The sequence below is a fragment of the Terrapene carolina genome, unplaced genomic scaffold, assembly GCF_002925995.2.
Source record: "Terrapene carolina triunguis isolate 2854851 unplaced genomic scaffold, T_m_triunguis-2.0 Scaffold141, whole genome shotgun sequence".
In the NCBI taxonomy this organism is placed as follows: domain Eukaryota; kingdom Metazoa; phylum Chordata; order Testudines; family Emydidae; genus Terrapene; species Terrapene triunguis.
The window spans coordinates 7,656,505-7,681,432 of record NW_020664492.1 but is presented as its reverse complement, the minus strand read 5'-3'; the positions used below and the strand labels follow the sequence as shown (position 1 = coordinate 7,681,432).

The window sequence follows — 24,928 nt, the reverse complement described above, 5'->3', positions numbered from 1 at the left end:
GCAGGCGCTGCAGCCGGCTCAGCGGACCTGGAGTAACGGTTCCTCCCTCCCGCCGCGGCTGGCAGCGCCTCGCGCACGGGCTCAACCCCCGCTCCCCCTGAGCTGGGCCTGGGGCCCCGCCCCTCGTCCTGCCGCCGCCGTCAGCTCGGCCCTGCCCAGCCCCGCGCGCCCCGGAGCACGTGGCCATGCCCGGCTGGGCTGTTAGCGCGCATGCTCAGTGCCGGCGGGGCCGCTGTTTGCGGCTGGCAGCTGCCCGCTCCGCGCCCATGGAGGGGAGCCTGGTCCGTGCCTTCGAGGCCCTGAGCCTGCAGCCCCCGGCCCGGGCGCAGCCCCGCAGGCGCCGCTTCAGCAAACGCCTCTACCTGCTGCGCGGCCTGCCCGGCTCCGGGAAAACCACGCGGGCCAGGTAACGGGGGCGCCGGGGTGTCGCGGCCCCGCGGGGGCAAGGGGCGCCCCGCCCTGCTCCGGGCCGCTCCCCCTGCGGGGCTGCCGCGGCAGGCGCCGGGCCGGAGCCTGGCCTGGGTGTGGCGGGGCCAAGCGCTCTCCGCGCGGCCATCCCGGCCGAGGTGTCCGTGCCGGGCGCAGGCTGACGGGGAGCGGCCCGGCCGCGGGGAACATTTGCTGGCTGCTCCGCACGTGGCTGTTGTCTCGTGCGGCCAGTGTCGGGGAGCGGAGCCTTTGCCCTCAAGTGTCTCCCACATCCGGACAGCGGCGGCGGTAGCGCCCGCGGCTTTGCCCCCTCCCCCCCTCTCCGAAGCTGGGGGAGGAAGTGCCGGGTTCCTGTCATCAGGCTGCGGGACCAGCAGTCACGTGTCTGGCGCTACAGGTCTGTCTCATCTTGCTGGGGTTACCTTGCGCAGTAAGCGGCTAAAGCGAAAATCGCGTATAGTCAAAGTTACATTGAGTGGAATAGTGGGCAGAATCGCCTGCACTACAGAAACAGTGTTTAAATTGTTATTTTTCTCTTTTTTGTTTTTGCCGACTGCGTAAAGCTGAAATCGCACATGTTAAATGCGCCTAAGATGCGACAGACCTGTACTGGGTGATGTTGGTGTAAAGTGAACAAGGTGTCAGCAGTAGCTTCACGCTGGGGGGCAAACCTGCCTCTTCCCTCCCCCCCCCCCCTTTGCGGAAGGAAAGATAATGTAGAAACTGATTGTCGCTGTTGTTTCCTTTTTGTTAATAAAGTTGAACTGAACTGACGTACAATAAGCAGTGATTGGACCACATAGAAGCTGTGAGTTTTCTTCTTTTAGTGCATTCTTTGGATTTGTATACCATGCCCGTCAACACTTCCTAGCCACTTTACATACACAGACCAATTTTCATCTCTGCGATACCTTTTCTTCCTCCTGTTGTGCACTCTCCACCACTCATTTTTCTGACCTGGTGCTTAGACTTTGTGATGTATTCTCCTAGCTCGTCACTACAAAACAAAAACAAAACAAAACTCTTTGCTTTAGTTTAACTCAAAGCTAAAGCAAACTAAGGCCACTTTACTTCCAAATGAGCTTATCGATTTTTAGAAATCACACCATCTTTGTGTTTTGTCAAATCTGCTGTGAAAGTGTTCTTAAAATGAACAACATGTTTTGGGTCATAATCCAAGACTGCTATAACATGAAATATATGGCAGAATGCGGGTAAAACAGAGCAGGAGACATACAGTTCTCCCCCAAGGAGTACAGTCTCAAATTTAATTGATGCATTATTTTTTTTAACGAGCATCATCAGCATGGAAGGATGTGTTGAATTCATATGGTTAATTAATTTGGCTTAATTTCCCATGCAGACAGCCCTCATTGAAGAAAAAACCTTGGATTACACAGCACAGTATACAAGTACCTTACATATACCACGGGCAAGATTCTGTGCTGCATCTCTTATGCAGCACGGGGGACTTTAAGGCATTTTTTTGCCTTGGCCAAGAAGTTGGAGAGGCCCCCAGCATACCATACACAGTCCTGGGGGCCTCTAAATTATGGCAGGCTCCCCCAGTTGCCCTGTAGGCTGCAGTGTTATGGCCTTACTCTTCACATATCCCTCCTGCTCCCAGCATGCTTCCTGCACCAGGGCTCACTGCTGTCTACTGTCCTGGCTGTACTGAAGGAAACCTCAGCTGGAACTGGGACTTTTAAGGCCCATTTATGCTGCTCTGGTCCTTTTCTTCAGCCTAAAGGGGCTGGAATGGGCTTGAGGATCTCACCCAATTACTGTAGCTTCACAATACGCTTATCAGGTAGGGAAGTATTATCTCATTTTATGCATGGGGAATTGGGAGATTGACTGTCCCACATCCCAAAGGAAGTCTGTGGCAGAGTCAGGAATAAATCCAGCTTTCCCATGATCTATGACACTGCCTAAAGTATAAGAGCGTCCTTTTTTCCTCTGAAGGATCTGTGACAAAGTGCAAATCTGATAAAACCCTCATCACACTGTTAGAGGTTAATGTACATCAAGCATCATCTTCTAATGGGAGTTGAGGCTGGGGGCACGTCTATATCAACTGTTAGTACAGGGTAAGCTCATGTTTAAATCTACCTAGCGCTAGCCTGCTGCTCATTAACTGTCCATGTGGACACTGCTGCCCTGCACGTCACCTTCCGGAGTGCACTTTGATCTACTCCCATTTCAAGGTAGAGCAGATCAAAGTGTGCTATGGAACTTTTACTGCATGGCCACAGGGTCCATATGGACAGTTAGCATGTGACAGGCTAGTGCAAGGTAGAATTACAGCCTTGCTTGCTGTGTGCTAACTGTTTGTATAGCTGGGTTGTTTTTTTCTTTTCTGTCTGTCCATGTACATTTCATATTCAGCTTTATGTACTACCATTCTGTGAATATGAGACAATCTCCTCTCCCATTTTTCTGCTGTTTCTGTGTGATGTCAGTTAACAGGCAAGTTAAATGCATACACAAGTTTATGTGTGAACTGAGGAAAACAACTGGCATGGAAGAGCAAAGGCACCAGTGTGAGTGGTTTCACAAAGACTTGCATGCAGCGATGATTAGGTGTGTGTGTGTGTGTGTGTGTTGCGGTTAAGTCACTTGTGCATCTTAATCATGCCCCATTAGGAGGGAAGAGTAACACAAGAGAAATTGATTCAGGGAAAAGAGGAAAATGGATTCACAATGGTGAAAAGTTAGGTTTCAGCCCCATGGGAAAAGTAGCTTGCAAAAATCTTAAACAAGCAAAACAATCTGCTTTTTCTTCAGAACTGCTGCAACAAATTGAGTTTATCAATCTATCCTTAGAAATAATTACTTTTAATCACATCTATAGCACTGTAACTGTATATGCTGCTGTTCAGAGAAAGGTCAGTGCCAAACTGGTGTTCTTCTTAAGAAGGGCTAATAATCTAAAGGCACGGGTAAATATGTTGCATCCACAAAGTATAGCAGAGGAAGGATGGCTCTCTGCTTAAGGCACTAGACTGGTACTCATGTGTTCTGGGTCCTTTCCTGGCTCTGCAACAGACTTCTTGTGTGAACTCATTAAACCACTTACAAATTATAAATATAATAAGCAGAGAGAGTGTTACCATAAGCCTAGAGCTACCAAGGGGACTTAGATTCAGCAGTGCAATGCCTAACTGGCATCCATAGCCCTCAGGCACCCAGGCTCCCTATGCAATGTCTGGGGAAGGGTAAGACGCCTAAGAATGGGATTCACAAAAGCCAGCAGGCTGAATGGGGAGCCACCTAAGCTGGACAGTAGGAAGAGCTGAGGAGAGGGGTGTGCATGCCCCTCAGAGATAAATGTCTAGTGAGAGGCACCCCCTCTGCTTGGGATCACAGCTGTGAACCCTCTCCAACAGTTAGGCACCTAAACCAGGTCAGTCCTTTCTCAAAAAAAAGTAAGGAGGAGGTGGTGTAGCACTTGCTCAGGATGTGGGAGACCAGGGTTCAAATCCACACTGTGTGAGATGTAGAACAGGGACTTGAAGACAGGTCTCCCTCCTAGTGAGTGCCCTAACCACTTGGCAATAGGTACTCTAGGGCAGCTATTTCCCACTTTCCCGTTGAAGTTGTTCCACTTTGTATAAAATACTTAATTATTCAGTGGGTAAGAAAGATTGATTCTATAGCCCAATGATTAGGGAACTCACTTGGGATATGGGACACCTTGCTTCAAGTCGCTGCTCCACATGAGGCAGAATGGGCATTTGAACCTGGGTCTACCAACATCATAGATGAGTGCACTAACCCCTGGGCTATTGGAGTATAAACTAGGGTGGTACCACCATCTGTGTGTTGTACCGACCTTGACCTAGTAGGCGTGCTCTGACAACATCTCCCAGATTGGGGAAGATAGTTTGAGGATCCAGCTGGGACTTCAGTATGAGCTAGGCCCTGGGCCTCAGGACTGAAGCAGCATTGTACATGTCCACTAGCAGAAATTTAGGCACCTCCAGTTAGGTCCTCAAAAGCCCTGCTCAGTGGCCACCTATGTTTTGGATTTAAGCACCTAAAGTGACAGGTGGGCACCTAACTCCCTTTGTAAATCTAACTCCTAGTGCTTAGGAATCATAGCCATGGACCGGGAAACCCACTGTTCCAGGTGTTGCACAGATAGAACAGAAAAACAGTTTCTGCCCCACAGACCTTGCAATCTAAGGACTGATCTACATTAGAAAATTAACACACAGGCTGTGTGAAAAATCCACACCCCTAAGCGACACAGTTAAACCAATCTCACCTTTGGTGTGGCTAGAACTAGGTCGATGGGAGAATTCTCCCCTCGACCTAGATGCTGCCTCTTGGGGAAGTGGATTATCTGCATTGACGGGAGGAGCCCTCCTATTGGCGTAGGTAGCGTCTTCACTGAAGCACTACAGCACAGCTGCAGTAGTTTATGTGTAGACAAAGCCTTAGTGTAAGACAAGAGACAGACGGATATAGATGGGGTGGAGGGGTGGGTACAAAAGACAGTGAGACAATTACTGATTAGAAAGTTGGCTCTAATCCAAGTAAACCACTCCTTACTGAGGCAGAGAAATGATATACAATGCCGTGGGGCACTTTAATTGCTCTGACTCTACGACCCCATAAGAAAAGAGACTGGTATTCTCCTGTGTAAGCTCACCAAAGTTTTCTGGGCAATAGTCATGCAAGGCCTAACGCGGGAGGAGCTTTCCACTCCACAACCCCAGCCTAACTCCTCACATTCCCTCAAAAAGGGCCCCATCCCTAAAAAAAAGTAAATAAACCCTAACCCCTACTCTTAGCAGCGCTTTTACCATGACAAGGGAGACATGCCATAGACTCCATGAAATCCACTAGGGGGACTTTGCAATATCAATGTATTTTCACCCCACTCCACACTATGGTTACAATCCTTCTGAGCCTATCAGTGCAAATTAGTAAGCAGTCAGAAGTTGTGGTTGAACTGACATGAGGTACTGGCTCCCAGGTGTCCATAACATTGCATCTGCAGCACCTTTATGTCCAGAGGGCTTATCTTCACTGCAGGAGTCACTCTAGTAATAACTCAAGTTGCCCCTAACATGGGTCCCCTTCACACACAAAACCCCTCAACATGAGTGTGATGGAGTTTCTAACTTGTGTTGGTTGGCATCCCAGAAGGTACATACTACAGCTCAAATTAGTGCAACTTCTCAGCTGCCATTACAAGTCACTGTGTGTGGCTCGAGTGTTGTTTTGCAGTATGACCACTCTTACTCAAGCTAGGCTATGTAGGAGCAGGCAGCATGGGTAACTTCCCTGATTTATAGTTACAATTTTGAGAAACTCCATGAACCTTGCAGCTTATCACTAACAACTGCAATTCATCCCAACTGTGTGGGATCAAGGCCTTCATTTCAATTGGCTTCACCAGGCTACTTTCAGGTTACATATGTGGGAAGGACACAGGATTCATTATATGCACTGATTCTTAAAGTAGCTCTACTGTACAATATTTACATCTACACCCATTACTGTATTACCATGATGCACAAAACACACGATAGTGTCATCTATTTGGCATCACTGCACAAACACTAGGACCTGATCTAACAATCATAACAGACCATTCGAACTCGCCCCTTAAGTTAATAGGCCAATATATAACTTTTCAGCCAATAATTCCGGTCTCTTTTGATTCCTAGTTTTAAGAGGGTCATCTCTGTATCCCTCCTAAGACATGCAGTGAGTGGTCCTACTGATAGAGGGCTCTAAGAAATGCTAGGACTAATGATACTAGCATATTGTTCCATATAGTTTGTGTTTCTTTTTCTCTATATACTTATTTCTCACCCTTTTGTCAAATTCCTTTCCTTCTTCTTATTTTAGTCTCCACTCCAACCCTTTTGTAAGGTTAGTAGGATCTTGAATGCATATCCAGATATCCAGAAGTTTATGGGCTATGACTAATAGATCCTGTAGCTCATTAACATATTGTAGGAATTTAATTTTGACTATTAATAATGTGTAATCAGCACATAATTCTCATGTAAACCCCCCCTCCATTCTGACCTATTGCTACTGATTAGAGAGTTGGCTCTAATCCAAGTAAACCACTCCTTCCTGACACAGAGAACATGATACATTGTGCTGTGGGGCACTATAATTGCTCTGACTCTACAACACCATAGGGAACTCCTGTGTCAGCTCACCAAAGTCTTTTCTGGCAATAATAACAGTCTTGCAATCAGTATTACAAGTAAAAAGGTACTTTCTGTGAAAGTGCATGCGTTCTAAATATGAATGATCCTTGAGTGTACACCATACTAAATGCCCTTCTAGATGTTCCAGTGATCCCTTGCTTTGTGAGGCGTGAACAGAATGGGCATGTGGAACTAGGGTTAGATGCATCAGAACCCTAAGCCATTAAATAGGCAACAAATAAAAATCCTGGAACTGTACCAGTTGCTGGATATGGGTAACCTATGATGCCTTTCCCAATCTGAATGATAGGAATATCCATTTCAGTATGCTTTCTAGGACTCAATGTCTTTCAAATTCTGTGATTAAAAACACCTGAAAGCTCTGATTATTTCCCCAGCAATGTTATCCATGAACCTGAAGGCCTCTCCCCAGCTGCTTACTTGCATTTCAACACCCACTCAAAATGAAGTTGAAAATAAACTTCTTGTTTGCATGGACGGAAACAGGCATATAGTTAAATCAGAAATGATTATATGGAAGCCTTGAAGAGTTAATATGCAGTGCTCTCAGTGAAAAAAGGACTTGAATTTTATCCTTATTGTTGTAAAACACCAAGAATGTAGAATGATGTGTGAACCTGAAAAATAATAAATAATTAGCATGATTACAATGCTTCCCAACTCATCTAGTTATTTCATATAAACATTGGACAGGAGGGGTGATAAGACAGAACCCTGCAGATCACGTCTGAGTGCCTTTGGAGTGGACAACAGTTGGCCAGCGTGACCTTGTGGGATCTCTCCAAGAAGGAACAAAGCTACTGGAGAGCTGTTTGTCCATTCCACAAGATCCCACAATACCTTGTGTCAGCGACATCAATGACTGTTGAAAAATCCAACAGAACCAGATGTTGGTATTCTTTTTGTATTGGTTTTCTTTCCTTGATATATTAAATTTCAATTTTTTTTTAAAGTGGACCTTCCATGGGTATATACAAGGACTTCCCTAGAAACCCTTAAGCAACATATGCCATCATGGACTGTGTTCTCGTACATTATATACACTTACAACAGTTTGCAGTTCTTTTATCAGAGAAGTTATCTGGGACGTCTCTTTTCTATAGTGCCTGTACTGTTCTGGTTTTTTCTCTACATACTGTATTTTTTTATTGCTATATTATTATTACTACTCTTATTACAAGTAGAGATACAGTTCCTAGCTGGTAGAGAGTAAACCAATACACAGAGGATGAGAACTTGCAGCTCTAAGTGTGGAGAGGGTATCTGGTGGCTTATGCTACCTTTGCCCCCCTCCCAGTCTTGTGGTATTCTGGAGGGTGGAGAGGTCTCCAGCATAAGTTGGACAACCCTGGGGCGGTCTACGTTACAGCAACCTGCCTAGGATGCCCTACAAGCCACAGCAGTGCTGTGTGCTCCCGTCCCACCACTGATACATCCCCCTACACCAGGGCTTGTCATAGGATCCTCGACCAACAGCCTTACAGCTCTCTTCCACTGCACCCTCACTGTGGGAAATTCCCTTTATGCTGCTCTGGCCCTTTTACCTAGCATAAAGTGGCTGGAGCAGGAGTGAGGATCTCATACAGAATATTTTAAATAGTCTCAAGAAACATCCCCAATTCAGCTTTCTAAATAATTGCCTCTTACAGTTAAAGCCCATTGGAAAGTTGGTGTTAGAGTTCAAGCAGAACAGGAGAGGGGAAGAAGAAAGATATCATGGTTTATGTGCTGGCTTCTAAAGCTAGATATCCAAAATATTTGAATGACGAGAATTTCATTACAAATAGAGGAAATACTGTTTCCCTAAAGCAGTCTTATTCTGTCCAGTCTAATGACAAAATTATTGTTTAGCAAGATACAAAATATTTAAACAATTTATTGTAAATAAAAGTTATATATTTTATAATCACACTAAGACAATAGAGTGTATGTTGTTAGGCAATAAAATGGCCCAACCCATGTGAATTCATATTAGCAGTTAGACAAATGTTCCCTATCACATTTTAGTACTTAAAGTCCAATGACAATGTTTAATAATAAAAAACAGAGCTGATAAGGTTCAGTTACAAGCATCCTTTGATCTTGCTACCAGCTATGTTTTCAGTCTTTTCTTTCTCTATATGGTTTTGTGTGTACTAATCTAACTAATATGTGGGTTTTTCTTTTTACAATTCTGCTCAAAATCTACTATTAAATTTGTATTAGTCACAAAAATTCCCATTTTAATGCCTGGTGTAGATTTTGATAAAATGTAGGCATTGTGTTGTTCAGGGTAGTATTTATGGTGACACTATTGATAGTGGTACTATATAACTTTACTTCAGTCAAAAATCAACATGTTCTTAATATGGGTAGACTGACACGGGTGATTTTTAGGAGTACTGTGTGCACTTCAAATAATAAAGGTCAAAAGAGAAAGCTTCTGACAATTAGCCTTTTACATAGACTGTAAAAAAGTTTACTGAAAACATGAGACCCTATTATTACAATATTTCAGTTTGGTTACTTTACAAAGCCAAATGTAAACATCTCCTTTCATTTAATGTAAGCTTATGCTATTGTCAATAGGCATTTACATATATGCTTCTAAAAACAGAAAATATCAAATGTGCTAATGATTCATAATTTGTAATATACATTATGTAAAATAATTTTCTTTTTGAAGCACAAATATATTGGAAGCTGTTAGCCCTAAATACCAATGGGGTGAAACTGGTAGTGCTAGTTTTGAGTTTACAAACACCCTGCAGATACAGTCTAGATAGCTATGAGGATGAATATCAAAGCCACCATGTGAAATATCTGAATGTATGTGATCTGTGTCTGGAGTGAGATAAGGCACACATCAAGGAACAACAATTAACTTGTCCTGATTAAGCAACTTATTTTCTCAAATTGTGAATTTGACTAAAAGATGCTTATCTGTTTTCTTGCTCAAGGAACTTTGAAGTAGCAATTCAGAGGGGACAATATTATTCCTCTCAAGATAACCACCTCTTCCTCTGACAATCAAAGAAAGAAGGGGCTATGTTTACACTATCTAAACTATTTTTTTTACAGTAAAGGTCATGATTCGGAGGCTAAGATTGAGACAGAGGGCAAGACAGTGTTTTGCAACATCAGAGTTAAGACACAAGGTCAGTTTAAGTTTATCAACATACAGAAATACCGGTTTCATTGCCACGGTGACAACACGTTGGCAGAAAGTAAATGTTCCTTTTTAAACATATACATCACCATATTTTTTCATTTTGCAGCAGTTGGAGTTAAACTTTCCTGCAACTAAATGATCAGTAGACATATAGGCACATTCATGCAGAATGTAACTTCTGGACAGAACTCAAGATCTTGCTCCAAGATCTCAGGGACAATGTGATGGTGGTTGTTTAATTTGGTTCTCATGCTTATTTTGCTAAGAAAGGGCTGTATTTCGCCAATACTGAGAGAGTGAAACTCCCAAACAATTGGAGTTCTTTGCACAGAACAGGGCAGAATCAGGTCTGAAGCAAGATGAAAAAGTAACTGTTTGCAAAAGTACCAAGAGTATTTTGTTTAGACATCTGTGCTTTAAAGCAGTTATGTGAACATGAGTTCTTTTCAGGGGTTGGAAGGCATAGATTATGTAGCTGTATGACTTTTGCAATGTGGTGTAGTAGCAAGCACAGGACCACGAGCCAAGATTCTTGGGCTACTCTTCTATCTCTGCAATTGACTTGGTCTGTGATCTTGGGCGAGTCACTTAAACTCTATGGCTCAGTTTCTCCATCTGTAAATTGTAGACAATACAGTAGAGCCGCAAAGATACGAACACCATAGTTACGGGCTGACCAGTCAACTGGACACCATGTGAAACCGGAAGTAACCAATAAGGCAGCAGCAAAGATTAAAAAAAAAAAAAAAGCATGTACTGTACTGTGCCTGTATTGCATCTTAAAGGTAGACACCTCTGCCCCCGCCCCCGCTCGTGGGGCAGCCACTTAAGCAAGATGGTGGGGCTGCCAGCCCAAGACAGCCAGAGACAGCAGACCAGGAGCAACGCTGGTGTCTGCGCAGCTTCCTCCCTCCCCTCCCCTGCTGGGAGGGGGACATGCTGTTTTTACCCCCCTCCCTGGTGTTTACACACAAACACACACATAAGAACAGCCATACTGGGTCAGACCAAATGTCCATCTAGCCCAGTATCCTGTCTTCCAACAGTGGCCAATGCCAGGTACCATAGAGGGAATGAACAGAACAGGTGATCATCAAGTGATCCAGCCTGTTGCCCATTCCCAGCTTCCTTATTTACTTTCTCCACAACAAGCATGATTTTATAGACCTCAATCATATCCCCCCTTAGTCGTCTCTTTCCCAGCTGAAAAGTCCCAGTCTTATTAATCTCTCCTCATATGGAAGTCTTTCCAAACCCCTAATCATTTTTGTTACCCTTTTCTGAAACTTTTCCAATTCCAATATATCTTTTTGAGATGGGGCAACCATATCTGCACACAGTATTCAAGATGTGGGCCTACCATGTATTTATATAAAGGCAGTATGATATTTTCTGTCTTATTTTCTATGCCTTTAATAAAGATTGCCAACATTCTCTTCGCTTTTTTGACTGCCACTGCACATTGAGTGGATGTTTTCAGAGAACTATCCACAATTATTCCAAGATCTCTTGCTTGAGTGGTAACAGCTAATTTATATGCATAATTGGGATTATATTTTCCAATGTGCATTACTTTGCATTTATCAACATTGAATTTTATCTGCCATTTTGTTGCTCAGTCACCGATTTTTGAGAGAGCATTTTGTAGCTCTTCGCAGTCTGCCTGGGACTTAACTTTCTTGAGTACTTTTGTATCATCTGCAAATTTTGCCATCTCACTGTTTACCCCTTTTTCCAGATCAATTATGAATATGTTGAATAGTACTGGTCCCAGTACAGACCCCTGGGAGACACCACTATTTTCCTCTCTCCATTCTGAAAACTGACCATTTATTCCTATCCTTTGTTTCCTATCTTTTAACCAGTTACCAATCCATGAGAAGACCTTCCCTCTTATCCCATGACAGCTTACTTTGCTTAAGAGCTTTTGGTGAGGGACCTTGTCAAAGGCTTTCTGAAAATCTAAGTACACTATATCCACTGGACCCCCTCAAAGAATTCTAGTAGAATGGTTTAATTTTAGAGGCATTTGAGGAAAAATTAATTAAATTTGAGTTTTGTGATTATGAGCCCAATATTCAATTGGACTGGCAATGGAAAGAAACTTAGGAATATCACTAACATTTTATAATTTTTCCTTCCTTTCTTCCCCATTTGAAATGGGAGGTTGGAGGTCTGACAAAATTAAATTAATTCCTTTCACTGAGAGTAATGGTTTATCGCTGCAGGTGGTTTTAATATGTAGTTGAAGTCTCAAGCACAGAACTTGCCCTAGAGTTCTGAAAGACATGAACTGCTCTTCTTTTCTCTGTCTAACGTTAGGGTCATACGTAGGCTTTATCATATGCCACAATGAACTTTGGCTCTACCACATCACACTGCCTTCACAAAATGTCTGTAGGTTGTTTTAAGTTACTTTGTATAAACCTAACTTGAGAGAATTCAGGATTTTTGTCATGAGACTCAGTTATGCAACATCTTTGCTCCCAAACCAACTTCCAGATGGTAACACACAGATACCAAAGCTTTTTCTCATTGCCATCATTGGACATTTAGCCATGAAATTACTTCAGCAAATACAATACAGAAGCATTTAATTGAAAATTAACCCCAAGCTTCTACACCCTTAGCTGTAATGTCAGTGGGAGATAGTGGTGCACAGCACCCTTGAAAATAAGGCCACTGCTTTAGGTGCTTAAATGTGGATTTAGGTGCCAAACTTTAGGAACTCATATTGGAAGATTTTGGCAGTATCTGCACAACCTAAGAGTTACTCAGAACTGAAATAATTGCAAATATTGGTCCTGCATTGGGGTTTTATAGGAAATAGAGGTTACATTGAACTCAAATAAACTAAAAGATCTTAAAGCCTGAATGCTTTTAATAACCATGCTTAGTAATATAGAAAGCAGAAATAGGAGGTATTGGATGTATTAGTCACAACAGTCACAGGACAGTCTGCAAAAGGCAAGTTAGAAACAAGAGATGCAAGCATAGAGTACACTAGAGGAATGTACCATTCTAACCGGTCTAACCCATTAAAATACTTGCAATACACCTCAGGCTCACACAAGCTTCAACCTGTTTTCTTTCATTTTTAAGAACTATTTAGATTAGAATAGCTTTCAGCAGGTCTAAACCAATTTAGTGCCAATGGGGACAGCATGAAGATGCTTAAGATAGGCCTCCTACTACTGCCCCACAGGGGACTGATGGCCTTTCCGGGTCTTCCTGCTTCTGGTAGCTATGCCAGGAACTGGAAGATAGGTACCCAAAGGCAATGCAAATTAAACAGTTGAAACAATGTCAGTATGGACAAGAGCAAGATAGTTAGTGTGGATTGATATATTGGCAGGCTCTAATACAAATAGTCAGTTACAAACAGCTGAATTCTTCACTGCAGATCCAGCTTTTGGATGGTGCAGTCTATGGAACTTTTATAATACAGAGGCTAGTTCTGGCCATCAGCCAGTAACTACTGAGTCACAGCTGTATGTGGCAGTAGCTACCATAAACTGGCACTCATTTAACTGGCAGATAAAAGCCACAATGGAAAAAAGAAGCAAACTCAACAGCTGAACCCTACTGATATGAATTTATGTAGAATAATTGCACAGTCTAAAGCAATATACAACACAATTTACAAGTGAGGAACTTCTAACAGCAGGCAGATTAAGGTAAACAAGTACACAGACAGACAGCAAACAGAGATGACAGAATTAATCTTTGTCTGTCTGCCTCTCTGTTTATTTGTAGATAACCCAAAGCAGTTCCTTCCCTGCTATTGCTCAACTAGATAATACATTGAGAAACAGTTTTGCAGCTTAAGAATTATGGATCTGGTAGTTTAACCCTTCTTTGAGAGCACCCTGCACTCTTGAGATGGATGGGGGATGGGTGCCCCCACTCTTCATAACCATATCCTGACACTGTTGCTGCCATCTATCTTTTTTCTCTCTCCTGTCAGTCTGCTTTTCTCTATTCTCATTGACTTTTTCCCTTTGTTCTTTCTTTTTTCTTGCTCTATTACCTAGCTCGACTCCTCTCTTCCACTCTTTCTGTGGTAGTTCTGACCCTTTCTCAGCCCCATTCACCAGAAGAATCCATGGTGTCTGGGGTGCATGATATCCACTGATGGCACCCAAGGGTGACTTGAGTGCTAAAGGAATGGAGAAAAGAACTTGGACTGATGCGCAGCTGCCTGAGCCTGAAGTCTCCTATATAAGAGCTGCTCCCCCTGTCAGCTATGTGGGAGGCCACAGTGGGTATAGGGAGGGAAGGTGGGTGGCTTTCAGTGCACCACCTGACATTTTATCTGCAGACACAGCAATGCAGGAGGAAGATGGATTTCACCTGCAACTTTCCCACCCATGTTATCTTCTGTTCTGCCCTGTAGCTCCTAACTTGCCTGATCCCCGCTCTCGCCCCCACCACCACTGGGAAACATTGCTTTAGAAGATGAACAATCTACAGTGAAATTATTCAGTAAAGAAATTTAATGTCCTTTTCAAGAATGCATATAGCCAGTGTTGTCTTTTGCACCTGTGCTGGGCTACAAATGAAACCTTAAAATACTTAACAATGAGGTTGCAATTACAAAGTTTTCAATAATAATAATAATTAATAATTAGTTGGCAGTGAGAACTGAGTGGAAAATAAATATGAGGAAAAAAAGAAGTAGAGCAGGAACATGAGGAAAACACACCAAGTAGCAATGCTCAGGAAAATCAAGAGGAGAAAAAAATGGGGCTCAACAGTCAAAAGCAGAGAAGTAAAAATTGTAGCAGGACTTTTAATTGGCTCTGAAAAAGGTCAAAAGGGTTGGAAAAATAAAAAGTTTAGTGCAGAGGACATTAGACCATTGGTAGAAAAAAATAAACGTGAGGGCAACATCAAACAAAAGGATAGCGGATAAGACTGCGGGCTTCAAATGTGAGAGGAGGGAGAGATCCGTGGACAAAAAAAGAAAAAGAAAATATGGAGCACAAGCACTCAAAGAGGCAAGACGACAAAAAGAAATGAACTGAATGTCTGTTTGGCTAATGCACAAGACAATTTTCTAGAAGTGCCCTGTATCTGACTATACAAAGTGACACTATCTCACCACAAGCGTCAGTACACCAACAATGTAATATAACCACCATGTAATTTGACCTTGGGACACAGCATAGTCAGAGCTGTTAATGCTTCCCTTACCCATGGGTCTGCGCACATGAACTGAACCAAAAGAAAAACAAATACTGGAGCTTCCCTCAGTACCCCTATTCTATATTTAGAGTGGCTGGCTGTTTTAAGGTGGTGACTAGTAATTGGCCAATTTGAAATTCGTTCTAATCCAAATAATAACATGTATGAGTAGAAAAAAATCACAGCAAAAAATATGAAATTGAACAACCTATTCACGTATCTGTTGTTACTGGTTAATGGCAGCTATGTCTTGCCCGCCACTAACTTCTCCTGTTGTCCAGTATCAGGTCTTAAAATGGTCTGAAAAAAGTGTATGTGTGTGTGGTGGGGGGATCTAGCTACAGAAATGAAATTGCTATCACATCTGCCTGACCCTCCATTAACTCTGCCCCCACATCTGTCTTCCTACCCTCTCCCCTCCCCCAATTCTTCCTACAGTTCCAGTTGATCTTCACCTCCCACTTTCCCAGGCCTCGGAGGCTGCAGCAAGGTCCCTTTATCCCCTTTCCCAGGAGGGGTGTTGTAGAGAGGGGTGTGTGTGTGTGTGTGTGTGGTTGGGGGCGGGAGCAGCAGAGGAACTGGCCAGTTGGTCACAGAAAGGTGGGGAAGAGGAAGGGGTCACAGCCTAAATAAATCAACAAAAAGTCAGTGGTAGACAAAAAAATGTAATAACACTCTCTTTGTATTACATTAAAGGAGCTGGAAAATCTTGATTAATCATGCTAACATTTATCTGCAAATATGACAATGCAGATGTGTGTGCTATGTAGCTAAAAAGGCAAAAAATGAAGAGGTAGGATAGAAGAAAAAATATGAAAAGTGGTAAAACAGAGATGAAAATCACATCTTCCTTACTTGGCACCGAACCATGCCCCTTAGCCACTCCACCAGTTTTTCCCAACAGTCTTCGTTTTTTTATGTACAAAGAGTTTTTCCTTTGAAAAACTCACATGCTCAAATTCTCTTCGTTTCCTCCAAAAAGACAGATTAGCTTGAGGTTATTGATAGCTTTTTGGAAATTTACAAGCATTCCTCCTGCTAACTCAGAAAGACAACATGATTTGTGGCTTAGACTCACATGTTGGACACTTATTGTTGAGCTCTCTTATAGATTAAAGGAAGGGAAACATGCCCTTCAACTCCATTCCTTTCTGCCTATATTCCAAGAGATTGCGGAAATAATTTTTAATTTTCTTTGAATTGGCATCTGCAGAATGAAAACATTATGCAATTCGCAGTCAGTCATGCAAATTTTTATTTGGAAGTTATATAGTAAAGGAATAGATTTATGTGCACTAATCCTTCTCTCACCATTTTTCAGACAACTGAAACGTGAATTTCCTGGTGCTGTTATTCTTAGCACTGATGACTTTTTCTTCACGGAAGATGGCACCTATGTGTTCAGACATGATTGTCTAGAAGAAGCACACTTATGGAACCAAAAGAGAGGTGATTGAAACCATTCCTAGTTTCTTCACAGTCTTAATAGATTCACTCACATCAGTTTCTAGGTACTTATACAGCCTTCAAAACCATAGTATTTCAGCTTAGTATCCTTGCATTATAGTGACACCCTGGGATGAGCGAGAGCAAGTTTAAAGTTGATCTTCCATTGAAGTTCATGGCTTGTCAAAAACCATATGATTTACAGTCTTCAACTTTGTTCTCTAGGATGTTAAAGAAATAAATTCTATATTACATGAACAAACTTTGATAAACTCATGGCTAATTTTGTTTTTTTAAAAACTTTTTAAGCAGTACACACTCACTATAGAAGTGCAGCTGCTGCGAAATTTAGATATTGACATGTGCACAAACCCCAGCTGACGTTGTTCAGAATATAGCAGCTTAACCATCTACAATGACTGATTTGTGGCTTTTACACTAGGTATTTGTTGTGTCAAAGAGGTGGTTTACAGAGTTTATTAGAAAGATTTTTACTAGGTTTGGGAGCTGAATAACAGTAACATTTTAGGGAGAAAATTGTGACAGTCTTTTAAAGAGATTGATGAGTGTGAACTTGTGTATATCAATATTACGACATTATATTTACTCCTGGGGGGATTCTGTGCCAAAAAAATAAAAATTCTGTGTCAAAAAGTTAAAAATTCTGCATATTTTATTTGTCAAAATAATGCAATACAATCACCCCAGTTTCAATTGTTTTGATAATTTATTTGAACTACAATACAGAAAAAAGTCACAATAACTATTCAGCATTTCCTAAGCACATGAAAGTTAAGTTACAAATACTTGTAACTAATACTCTGCATTCCAGTTATAATCCTGGATTTTCATTTAAATTACATTATGCCAAGGGAAAAAAAAGTAGAATGTCATTTTAAATTGCTCAGACTTTCACACATGAGTCATAGAGTTTTGCTAATCATTGTCCTGGACCTGGCTGGGTACTTTGGGAAGTGCTCAGTTCTGATTGTCCTGACATTTTATTGATTGCTTGGTAAATGTTTTATTTGCTCTCAAAGTCTTTTTTTTTAAATGGGTAAGTAAAATAAATCCTGAGCTATAATCTAACTCCATTGTGCCACTTTGGCACAGGAAAAAAAGTGTAAAAGCACATAGATCTTCCTAGCTGATTCCCTTACTGTCATTTATAAGGCTTTACATCACTCTGGCAACGTAGCAGCCTTAAAATTGTTTGCAGGTTTTATGCTCCTGGGGGAATTGACTGAGAATGGGAACAGTTAACTAACAATAGGAACATTAACAATGTTACTAGGCAGGCAGGCTGCTATGTTTCTGCCTCAGAGCATGAGATCAATTTCTGCCTCGGGGACAAAGCCTTCCTCGTGCATAATAAAAAGCCCTACCTCTCCATGCCAGGCTCTCTCGCTTGTTGGCAGGCATGCATGCCTGGCCCTGCCCCCTGACAATGATCAATGCAGGCATGCACACCTAGCCCCCGTCCCCCTGCAGCGATTTGCGTCTCTGAGGCTTCTCCAAGCATGCTGGAACAGACGCGCTGCCTGGGCTGCCAGGGAAGAGGCGCGTGTCCACCCGCAGATTTCTTCTGCATTTTTCTGTGAGGGGGCAGAATTCTGCCAGGAGTATATATTGTACCAAAGTGTATTTATACCTGCTAGCAATCACCCTTTATAAATATTTTATTTACATTGCTACTGCTTATATAAATCCAAGTATGTTCTAAAACTAAATATCAATATTTAGAATATATTGTTTTTAATTCAAGGTTTACTGCTGAGCACATCCATTGGCTACTTAACATCTTCTAGCAATTTTAAAAGCATTAGCTGATTACAGTCCATTATTATTTATTTTCATTGTGATAGGCATAGATGCCAACTTCCCCTCTGCCCCATGGGTGCTCGACCCCCCCCCCCACCCTTGCACCACTCTGACCCCACCTCAATTCCACCTCTTCCCCCAAGTCCCCACCCCTGCCCCGCCTCTTTACTGCCTCCTCCCCCGAGTGCACTGCATTCCCAGCAATGGAAGGGGGAGGAGCGGGGACGCGGCACGCTTGGGGGAGGCGAAGGCAGGGAGGGGGTGGGGGGAGCTTGGCTGCTAGTGGGGGGGAAGCACCCACTAATTTTTCCCCATGGGTGCTTCAGTCCCGCAGCACCCACAGAGTCGGCGCCTATGGTGATGGGCCCTCAAAGGCCAAGTCAGGAATGGGACCCCACTTTGCTGGGGGGTGTACAAATAGAGCAGCGGTGCTCAAACTGTGGATTGGGAACCCAAAGTGGGTAATGACCCCATTTTTATGGGGTCACCAGGTCTGGCATTAGACTTCCTGGGGCCTGGGCTGAAGCCAAAGCCAGAGGGCTTCAGCCATGGGCAGCAGGGCTCAGGTTACAGGCCCCCTGCCTGGGGCTGAAGCCCTTGGGCTTTGGCTATCTCCTCCTCCTCCCCCCACCCCGGGCGGCAAGGCTCAGGTTTTGGTCACCCCCCTCCTGGGGTTGTGTAGTAATTTTTGTTGTCAGAAGGGGGTCACGGTCCAATGAATTTTGAGAACCTCTCAAATAGAGAATGTTTTCAGTCTGGATCCATCTGTTGTCTGGTGTTTTTGAGCTTTATTTAATGTTATGTTACAGCACATAAAGCAATGAAGAATGGGAAATCCCCAGTTATTATTGATAATACCAACATCCACGCTTGGGAAATGAAGCCATATGTGATTATGGTAGGCAAAACTCTGATCGACTATCATTCTAAATGCTTAGCTATGAAATTTAAGAGGTGGACTGATTGAAAAAAATGGGAAAATACTAAAAAAATAGTATTTCAATTTTTCTTTTGATCTTCAGTTATATTTATCAACAGTTGAGTCCTTGCAGAAGTGGTGAAGAGGTTTGCCTGTGTACATGCTAATAAACTCTTTAGTTCAGTAAGAGCAAAAATCACATGAAAATATTGTCTGTTGTTAAACTTACCCAATAATTACTGAGAGATCAACTTGTAATTTCCCTTCCCCCAATAGTAGTCTTAGATTTAACAGTTTCCATATTGTTTATCTGACAAACATATAAAGTCCTGATTTATGGCCCTAGTTTACAGCTTGCTGTGTGGAGATCACACAAAGAGTCTAGAGGCTGCATTTGTATCAGCCTTTAATGATTGGCAGAGATGTAGCTTTATTTGCAGTCTTCCTAGTATGACAGTGAGGCCATTAGTGCTAATGTTTCAGTTATGCTTGAGTACAGCCACTTTGGATTGTGATCTTGTCAGAGTTTAAAAGGCTGAGACCGCCAAGATGCAGGAAATAATGGCGGTGGCTCTGTGTCCTCTCAGCTGCTATCAAACTAGTGCTTGTGTGTAATTTTTCCAATGAAAATCAAGGTCGTGACCACTTGTGGATGAATGCATAGTAACAGCAATCTAGATCAGAGGTCCCCAAACTCTCTCTCCCCGTCCTTTCCAGCTACTAAATTGGATTCTTTTAGAAAAGGTAAAAATATTTTAAATACTTTTTTTCTAATCTCACTTTTCCATCTAAGCAATTGCTGTAGTTGCCACAGACATGTTATGTAATTGTGAATGGGAAAGAAGATGATCTGTGTGATTAGGAATGGAAAGAATGGTCCACCCTCTAAGTTTGAGAATTCCTCGGGTAGGTGACTAGGCACATAGTGAATGTTAAGTGCTAGCATAAATCTTCAAGAGATGTAAAAGATCTAATGGTAACTGCTTTAAAATTTGTGCACTTTTTCAACTCAGGCACGTGAGAATAACTATGAAGTTATATTCCAAGAACCTGACACACACTGGAAATTCAATGTTCGAGAGTTAGCAAGGTACATCTTTTTTCCTTGATTCATCAGCTTGCATCTCAATTACTATCACATTTGTGCTAGAAAAAAGAGCAAGACTGTAAGATGCTCCTTCCTCCTTGACCATTGACTAGAAATAGTCTAGTAAATGACTAGCGGAAGACGGTTGAGGAATAGTTTTGTTACTTAGCTCTCAATGTGGACAAAATTAACATCCAACAACTCTAGTCATGCTGAAGGGTATGAATCAATAGGAAGCTGCTCCTTAGATTATAAGATCCTTAGGGGCAGGGATCATGTTTGTGTTCTGCACCTAGCACAATAGGGTCCTGGTCCATGTCTTGGGCACCTAGGCGCTACGATAATACAAATAAATTAATAAATATAATAATACTAACATTTTGTGACTTATGCACTTAAAATATAACCATAATATTTCTTTAATATAGTTTGGGGAGGAGTGGATGCTACATTAATAATATGCAATAGATCAGTCCCTGAGGATCCTTCTTTAGATCTTGACTGACATCTATATAAGGGACAAAATATTGTTGGTCTCAAAAATATGGCAGTTTGCCTTATTCATGTTGGTTTTAGCTGATTATGATGATTATTTATTTGTGTTATGGTAGTGGCTGTGAACCCGTCAAAGATCAGTGAGTTTCCCCATTTTGTGCTGCACAAATACCAAAGATGATGGCCCCTACCCAGAAAGCTCACAGTCTAGGTGTCAGACAGGATAGAAATGTGTGCAAAAGAGACAAGTGGTTTGGGGATGGGGATGAGGTAATAAAATGAAGAGTTTAGCAGCACAATAAAAGTTTGGGTTGCCTAACCAGTGCCCCAGATGGTTAGCGATTTGTAAGCATCACAGCAGAAGTAGGTTTTAAGGATTATTATTATGTATTTGTCGTAAGAAGAGGACCTGAAACATAAGGCCTTGTATCAGAGGCCTGAGGCCTAAACTAAAGTAGAGGTTAAAATTTTGCTGATATGAGGCAAAGTCAGGTTGTGAGCAAGAGGCAGGCCCTGCTCACAGAATTTGGCAAGCACAGGGCTGATATTGCAGAAACACATATTCCTAAGAGGTGCTGGGCACAGAGCACTCACACAAGCACATTCCAGAGGGTGATACCAGAACACCTCGATACCAGCACATTCCCCAAAGATAACAGGAACACACTGACCCATACTAAAAAGATAAGGTCAGGATAACAGCATAATAAATAAAAAAAAATTAATCAAACCCACAAGTACAAGACAATGGGTGGCACCCTAATACGTCAGGAACAATACTTGTTTGTATTGGTGTATAAAGATGTATCTCAGAGGGAGTGTCTTGGGGCAGTGGAAAGTCCCACCACTGACTGAGCTGCATCCATTGTGACAAGCATACATGTCTTAGTACCCTCGTAGAGTCTGCCAGGTGCTATTACCATGTTTTGTCAACAATAAACCTGGCCAGGTGCCTTTGCTAAAAACCGAGTCTGTGGATTTATTGGGCAGTTTAATTGAGGTCTGCTATCTCCGCAAAGCTGGGACAGCACACTGAATGAACACACACGCAGTCAACATCTGACCATAGTATTAATTTTAGGGTCAGCTACCTAATGATTTGTATTTTATTCTATTAATCAGTGGCATGAATGTCAACATTTCATCCAGATGTCAGGCAAGTGGATATCTAAACCAAATCTTTCAAACACACAATTTTAGGCAACACATTGGAAAGTAATTCAGGTAAAGACTGAGGATGGATACCAATGAACTATTCAGTCAGTCAGTACACATTGAAAAAGTGTCCTGATTTTGAAATGCTCCCCTATCCCTTAACCCTGATACTAAGAGTTGGGGTCTCAAGATACAATGGGTTACCTTCAATGGTAGGTGTTACTGCCCTGTCTAACCACCATCTCTTTGTGGATGGTCACTAGGTTGCTATATTAGATCCAAACCTTGGATCTCACATATTTTCAAATCTACTGCGTCTGAGAAGTGTCCAGACACGGTCTAAGACTAGCCTTTCAAGTACACTCCTGGGGTACAGACTCCAATGCTGGCACCCCTTCTTGGGATGTGGGGCCCTTCAGCCTACTTGCCCCTAAGCCCCAAGACCAGTGCAGACCTCCCAAGCCTAACTCAGTAGCTCATGCACACTCTCTAGGGTTCTACCCACATGGTTTACCACTTAGCTCTTTGAGGGCTACATGACAGTTAAAGCAAGGGGGACATACACTTTGCAAACTTAGACAAAGCACAAGAGATATACAGATGTATGGAAAAACAACCACATGCAAGACCTTGCCTCAGTTTCCTCACCAGTCTGAAAGCCCTTTGGGTCTTAATATTCTTCAGAAGATCCAGGGTCCTTTTGCACCCCCTCTCCTATCAAGTCTTCCCTTCTGGTTTTGCTCTGGACTCCCCTTGCTAGAGAGTATCCCTTTTTGACAGCAGATTCTAGCACCTTTGTCTCTTGGTTCTTCCCTTGTGGGTTTTCCATTCTCCGGTCCTCAATGTTTGTTACAGCAGATCAGAGGCCTTACCAAGTCTTTGGTAGTCTCCATTGTGCTGGTAGGACCCTGAGTCTGCCCTACGTGGAGGGTGCTGTGCTCCACTTGGACTTGAACAATAACAGATCTTGGCACCTGTGTTGTTTGGTTATCAATGAGTGGGCATCTAATGCCATTGTCTGCCTTTCTGAAGATGTGAACTCTCCCAGGACTCTCTGCACCCATGCATCAGACATCATGATAGTAATCAAACAGAGCTACATATAAGATTCATAAAAATAATAAAGATATCGCCCATGTTCTTTGCAGCAGGTTCAGTGGACTTGCCCTTGTTCCAAGGGATTCACCTAAAATTACATCCTGGCTGCCCATAAAAATATTTGGGTTACATTTTGCAGTGAAGTGGCCAAAAATAGCTTTGAAAACTAGGTTAGCTGAGATATAGCAAAAATGTTAAAGCCTGACCCAGGGGGAAAAGAATTAGTGCATTATTAAACACAGCAGGAGGGTTTGCAAATGTAAGAAAATCCATCTGATACACGTAGAGAGTTAAATACTTACATTTTTCTGTTAATTTTAATTCTATAGAAAAAACAGTCATGGTGTCCCGAGAGAAAAGATACAGCGCATGAAAGACCAGTATGAGCATGACATTACCTTTCATATCGTGCTTCACTCTGAAAAACCAAGCAGAGATGGCAGAAATTCCAGTGGATCCAATGCCGCTCACAACACTGGGGCTTATTCCAATATGTGTCCAACATTCCCAAACAGAAGAACACACAGCCGCTATACAAATGAAAGATCATTTAATAGAGGTGGATTCCAGAATGTATTTTAGTATTTCACTAGGGTATAAAAGACTAAAAAAAATTTAACCTTTTACTCTCAATTTTTGTATTTTTCTACTAAATCTAAATCAGGAGTTATTTCTGTTAATTTACAAGTCTTAAAATATTACTGTAATGTTGTTTTGTCAATTACACAATCTGAGATCACTGAAACCAATATAAACTGTACACACCATCTCTGTCCCAGTACACTCAGTGTTTGCCAATTTTCCTTGTTCAGTCATGTCTTAACCTTCAATTATAAATTTTGCAGGGTAGGGATGTGGTTTGTCTCTTGCCTGCAAATGGTCATGAACATTTCTGGTGCAGTGTAATTATTTCTTCCTGTCTTCCAGGCACATTCTCTCTCCTTCTCCCCTCATATGCAGTCTCTCACTAATGCCAATCACTTCTTTCTCCTTAATAGTTCCAAAATCCACCCTTTCTTCATGGTCGCTGTTGCCAAGACACTTGTCCACGTTGTAGTCTTTTTTAGCTTCTCTACTTTCTCCTGCCTGGCCTCAGTGCTTCTCACCTCTTCCCACCTCAGCTTGACCAGTGTAAACTTTCAATTCTTCCATTGGTTTCCTGTCTTCTTACAGGAAATTCACCTTACAAGACTCTACATAAGGTAGTCAAGCAGAAGAAATCTAAAAAACTTTGTAAGTATTTGAATGTATGGAAGTTTTCTCTGTCTAAACCATGTCAAATAAAAAGATAAAATTGGACCTTTTCTTTCCTTTTTTAAGTGTGAGAAAGTAATCTACCTTAAAAACATGCATGACCACCACCAAAAAAAATAAAAAAGAATAAATTTGAGTGCTTTGTGTATTATAAAGTTTGGGTATTAAGGCATGTGAGCTGAGGAAGCCTTTGCCGAACCACATCATCTCTGTTTCCCATCTATAAAAATGGAGATAATGTTTACCCACCTAACTCACACGGGAGTTGTGAGCATTCACTAGATAATGTCTCTAGAGTGCTTTGAGCACACAGAATGTCAAAGAACTCTAAGGCCTTGGCTACACTGGCAATTCACAGCGCTGCACTTGCTGCGCTCAGGGGTGTGAAAAAAACAACCCCCCGAGTGCAGTGTTGTAAAGCGCCAGTGTAATCAGCGCCTGCAGCGCTGCAAGCTATTCCTCTCGGAGAGGTGGAGTACTTGCAGCGCTGCGAGAGAGCTCTGTGCGGCAGCGCTGTGAATCCGCGAGTGTAGCCAAGGCCTAAGTATATCATTATGGTGTGGCTGAGCACCTTGGTTTAGCTGGTGATGTGCCTGATTTCTAGTGATTGCTTTATTAGGAATGTGGAATTTATTATCTGATCATTTTCTTTCTGCTAACAGCTTCTCTCCTCATTCATCTCTAAT

At 42.3% G+C, this 24,928-nt stretch overlaps 1 protein-coding gene across 1 annotated transcript; it reads left to right on the top strand.

Moving 5' to 3' along the window:
• Nucleotides 1-233: 233 nt before the first annotated feature.
• Nucleotides 234-24,403, top strand: LOC113406826 (NEDD4-binding protein 2-like 1). The gene is made up of 5 exons (XM_026653594.2): nucleotides 234-406; nucleotides 16,289-16,416; nucleotides 19,044-19,132; nucleotides 20,167-20,243; nucleotides 23,318-24,403. The coding sequence occupies exons 1-5, from the start codon at nucleotides 267-269 to the stop codon at nucleotides 23,568-23,570; spliced, it is 687 nt and encodes a 228-aa protein (XP_026509379.1). The 5' UTR covers nucleotides 234-266; the 3' UTR covers nucleotides 23,571-24,403.
• Nucleotides 24,404-24,928: the final 525 nt, after the last annotated feature.

What these genes read in the sequence shown, in the direction of transcription:
- LOC113406826 (XM_026653594.2), top strand. Translation starts at nt 267, where the DNA reads ATGGAGGGGAGCCTGGTCCGTGCCTTCGAGGCCCTGAGCCTGCAGCCC. An exon ending in GGGAAAACCACGCGGGCCAG is followed by an intron (nt 407 to 16,288) that starts GTAACGGGGGCG and finishes ACCATTTTTCAG; the next exon opens with ACAACTGAAACGTGAATTTC. An exon ending in CTTATGGAACCAAAAGAGAG is followed by an intron (nt 16,417 to 19,043) that starts GTGATTGAAACC and finishes GTTATGTTACAG; the next exon opens with CACATAAAGCAATGAAGAAT.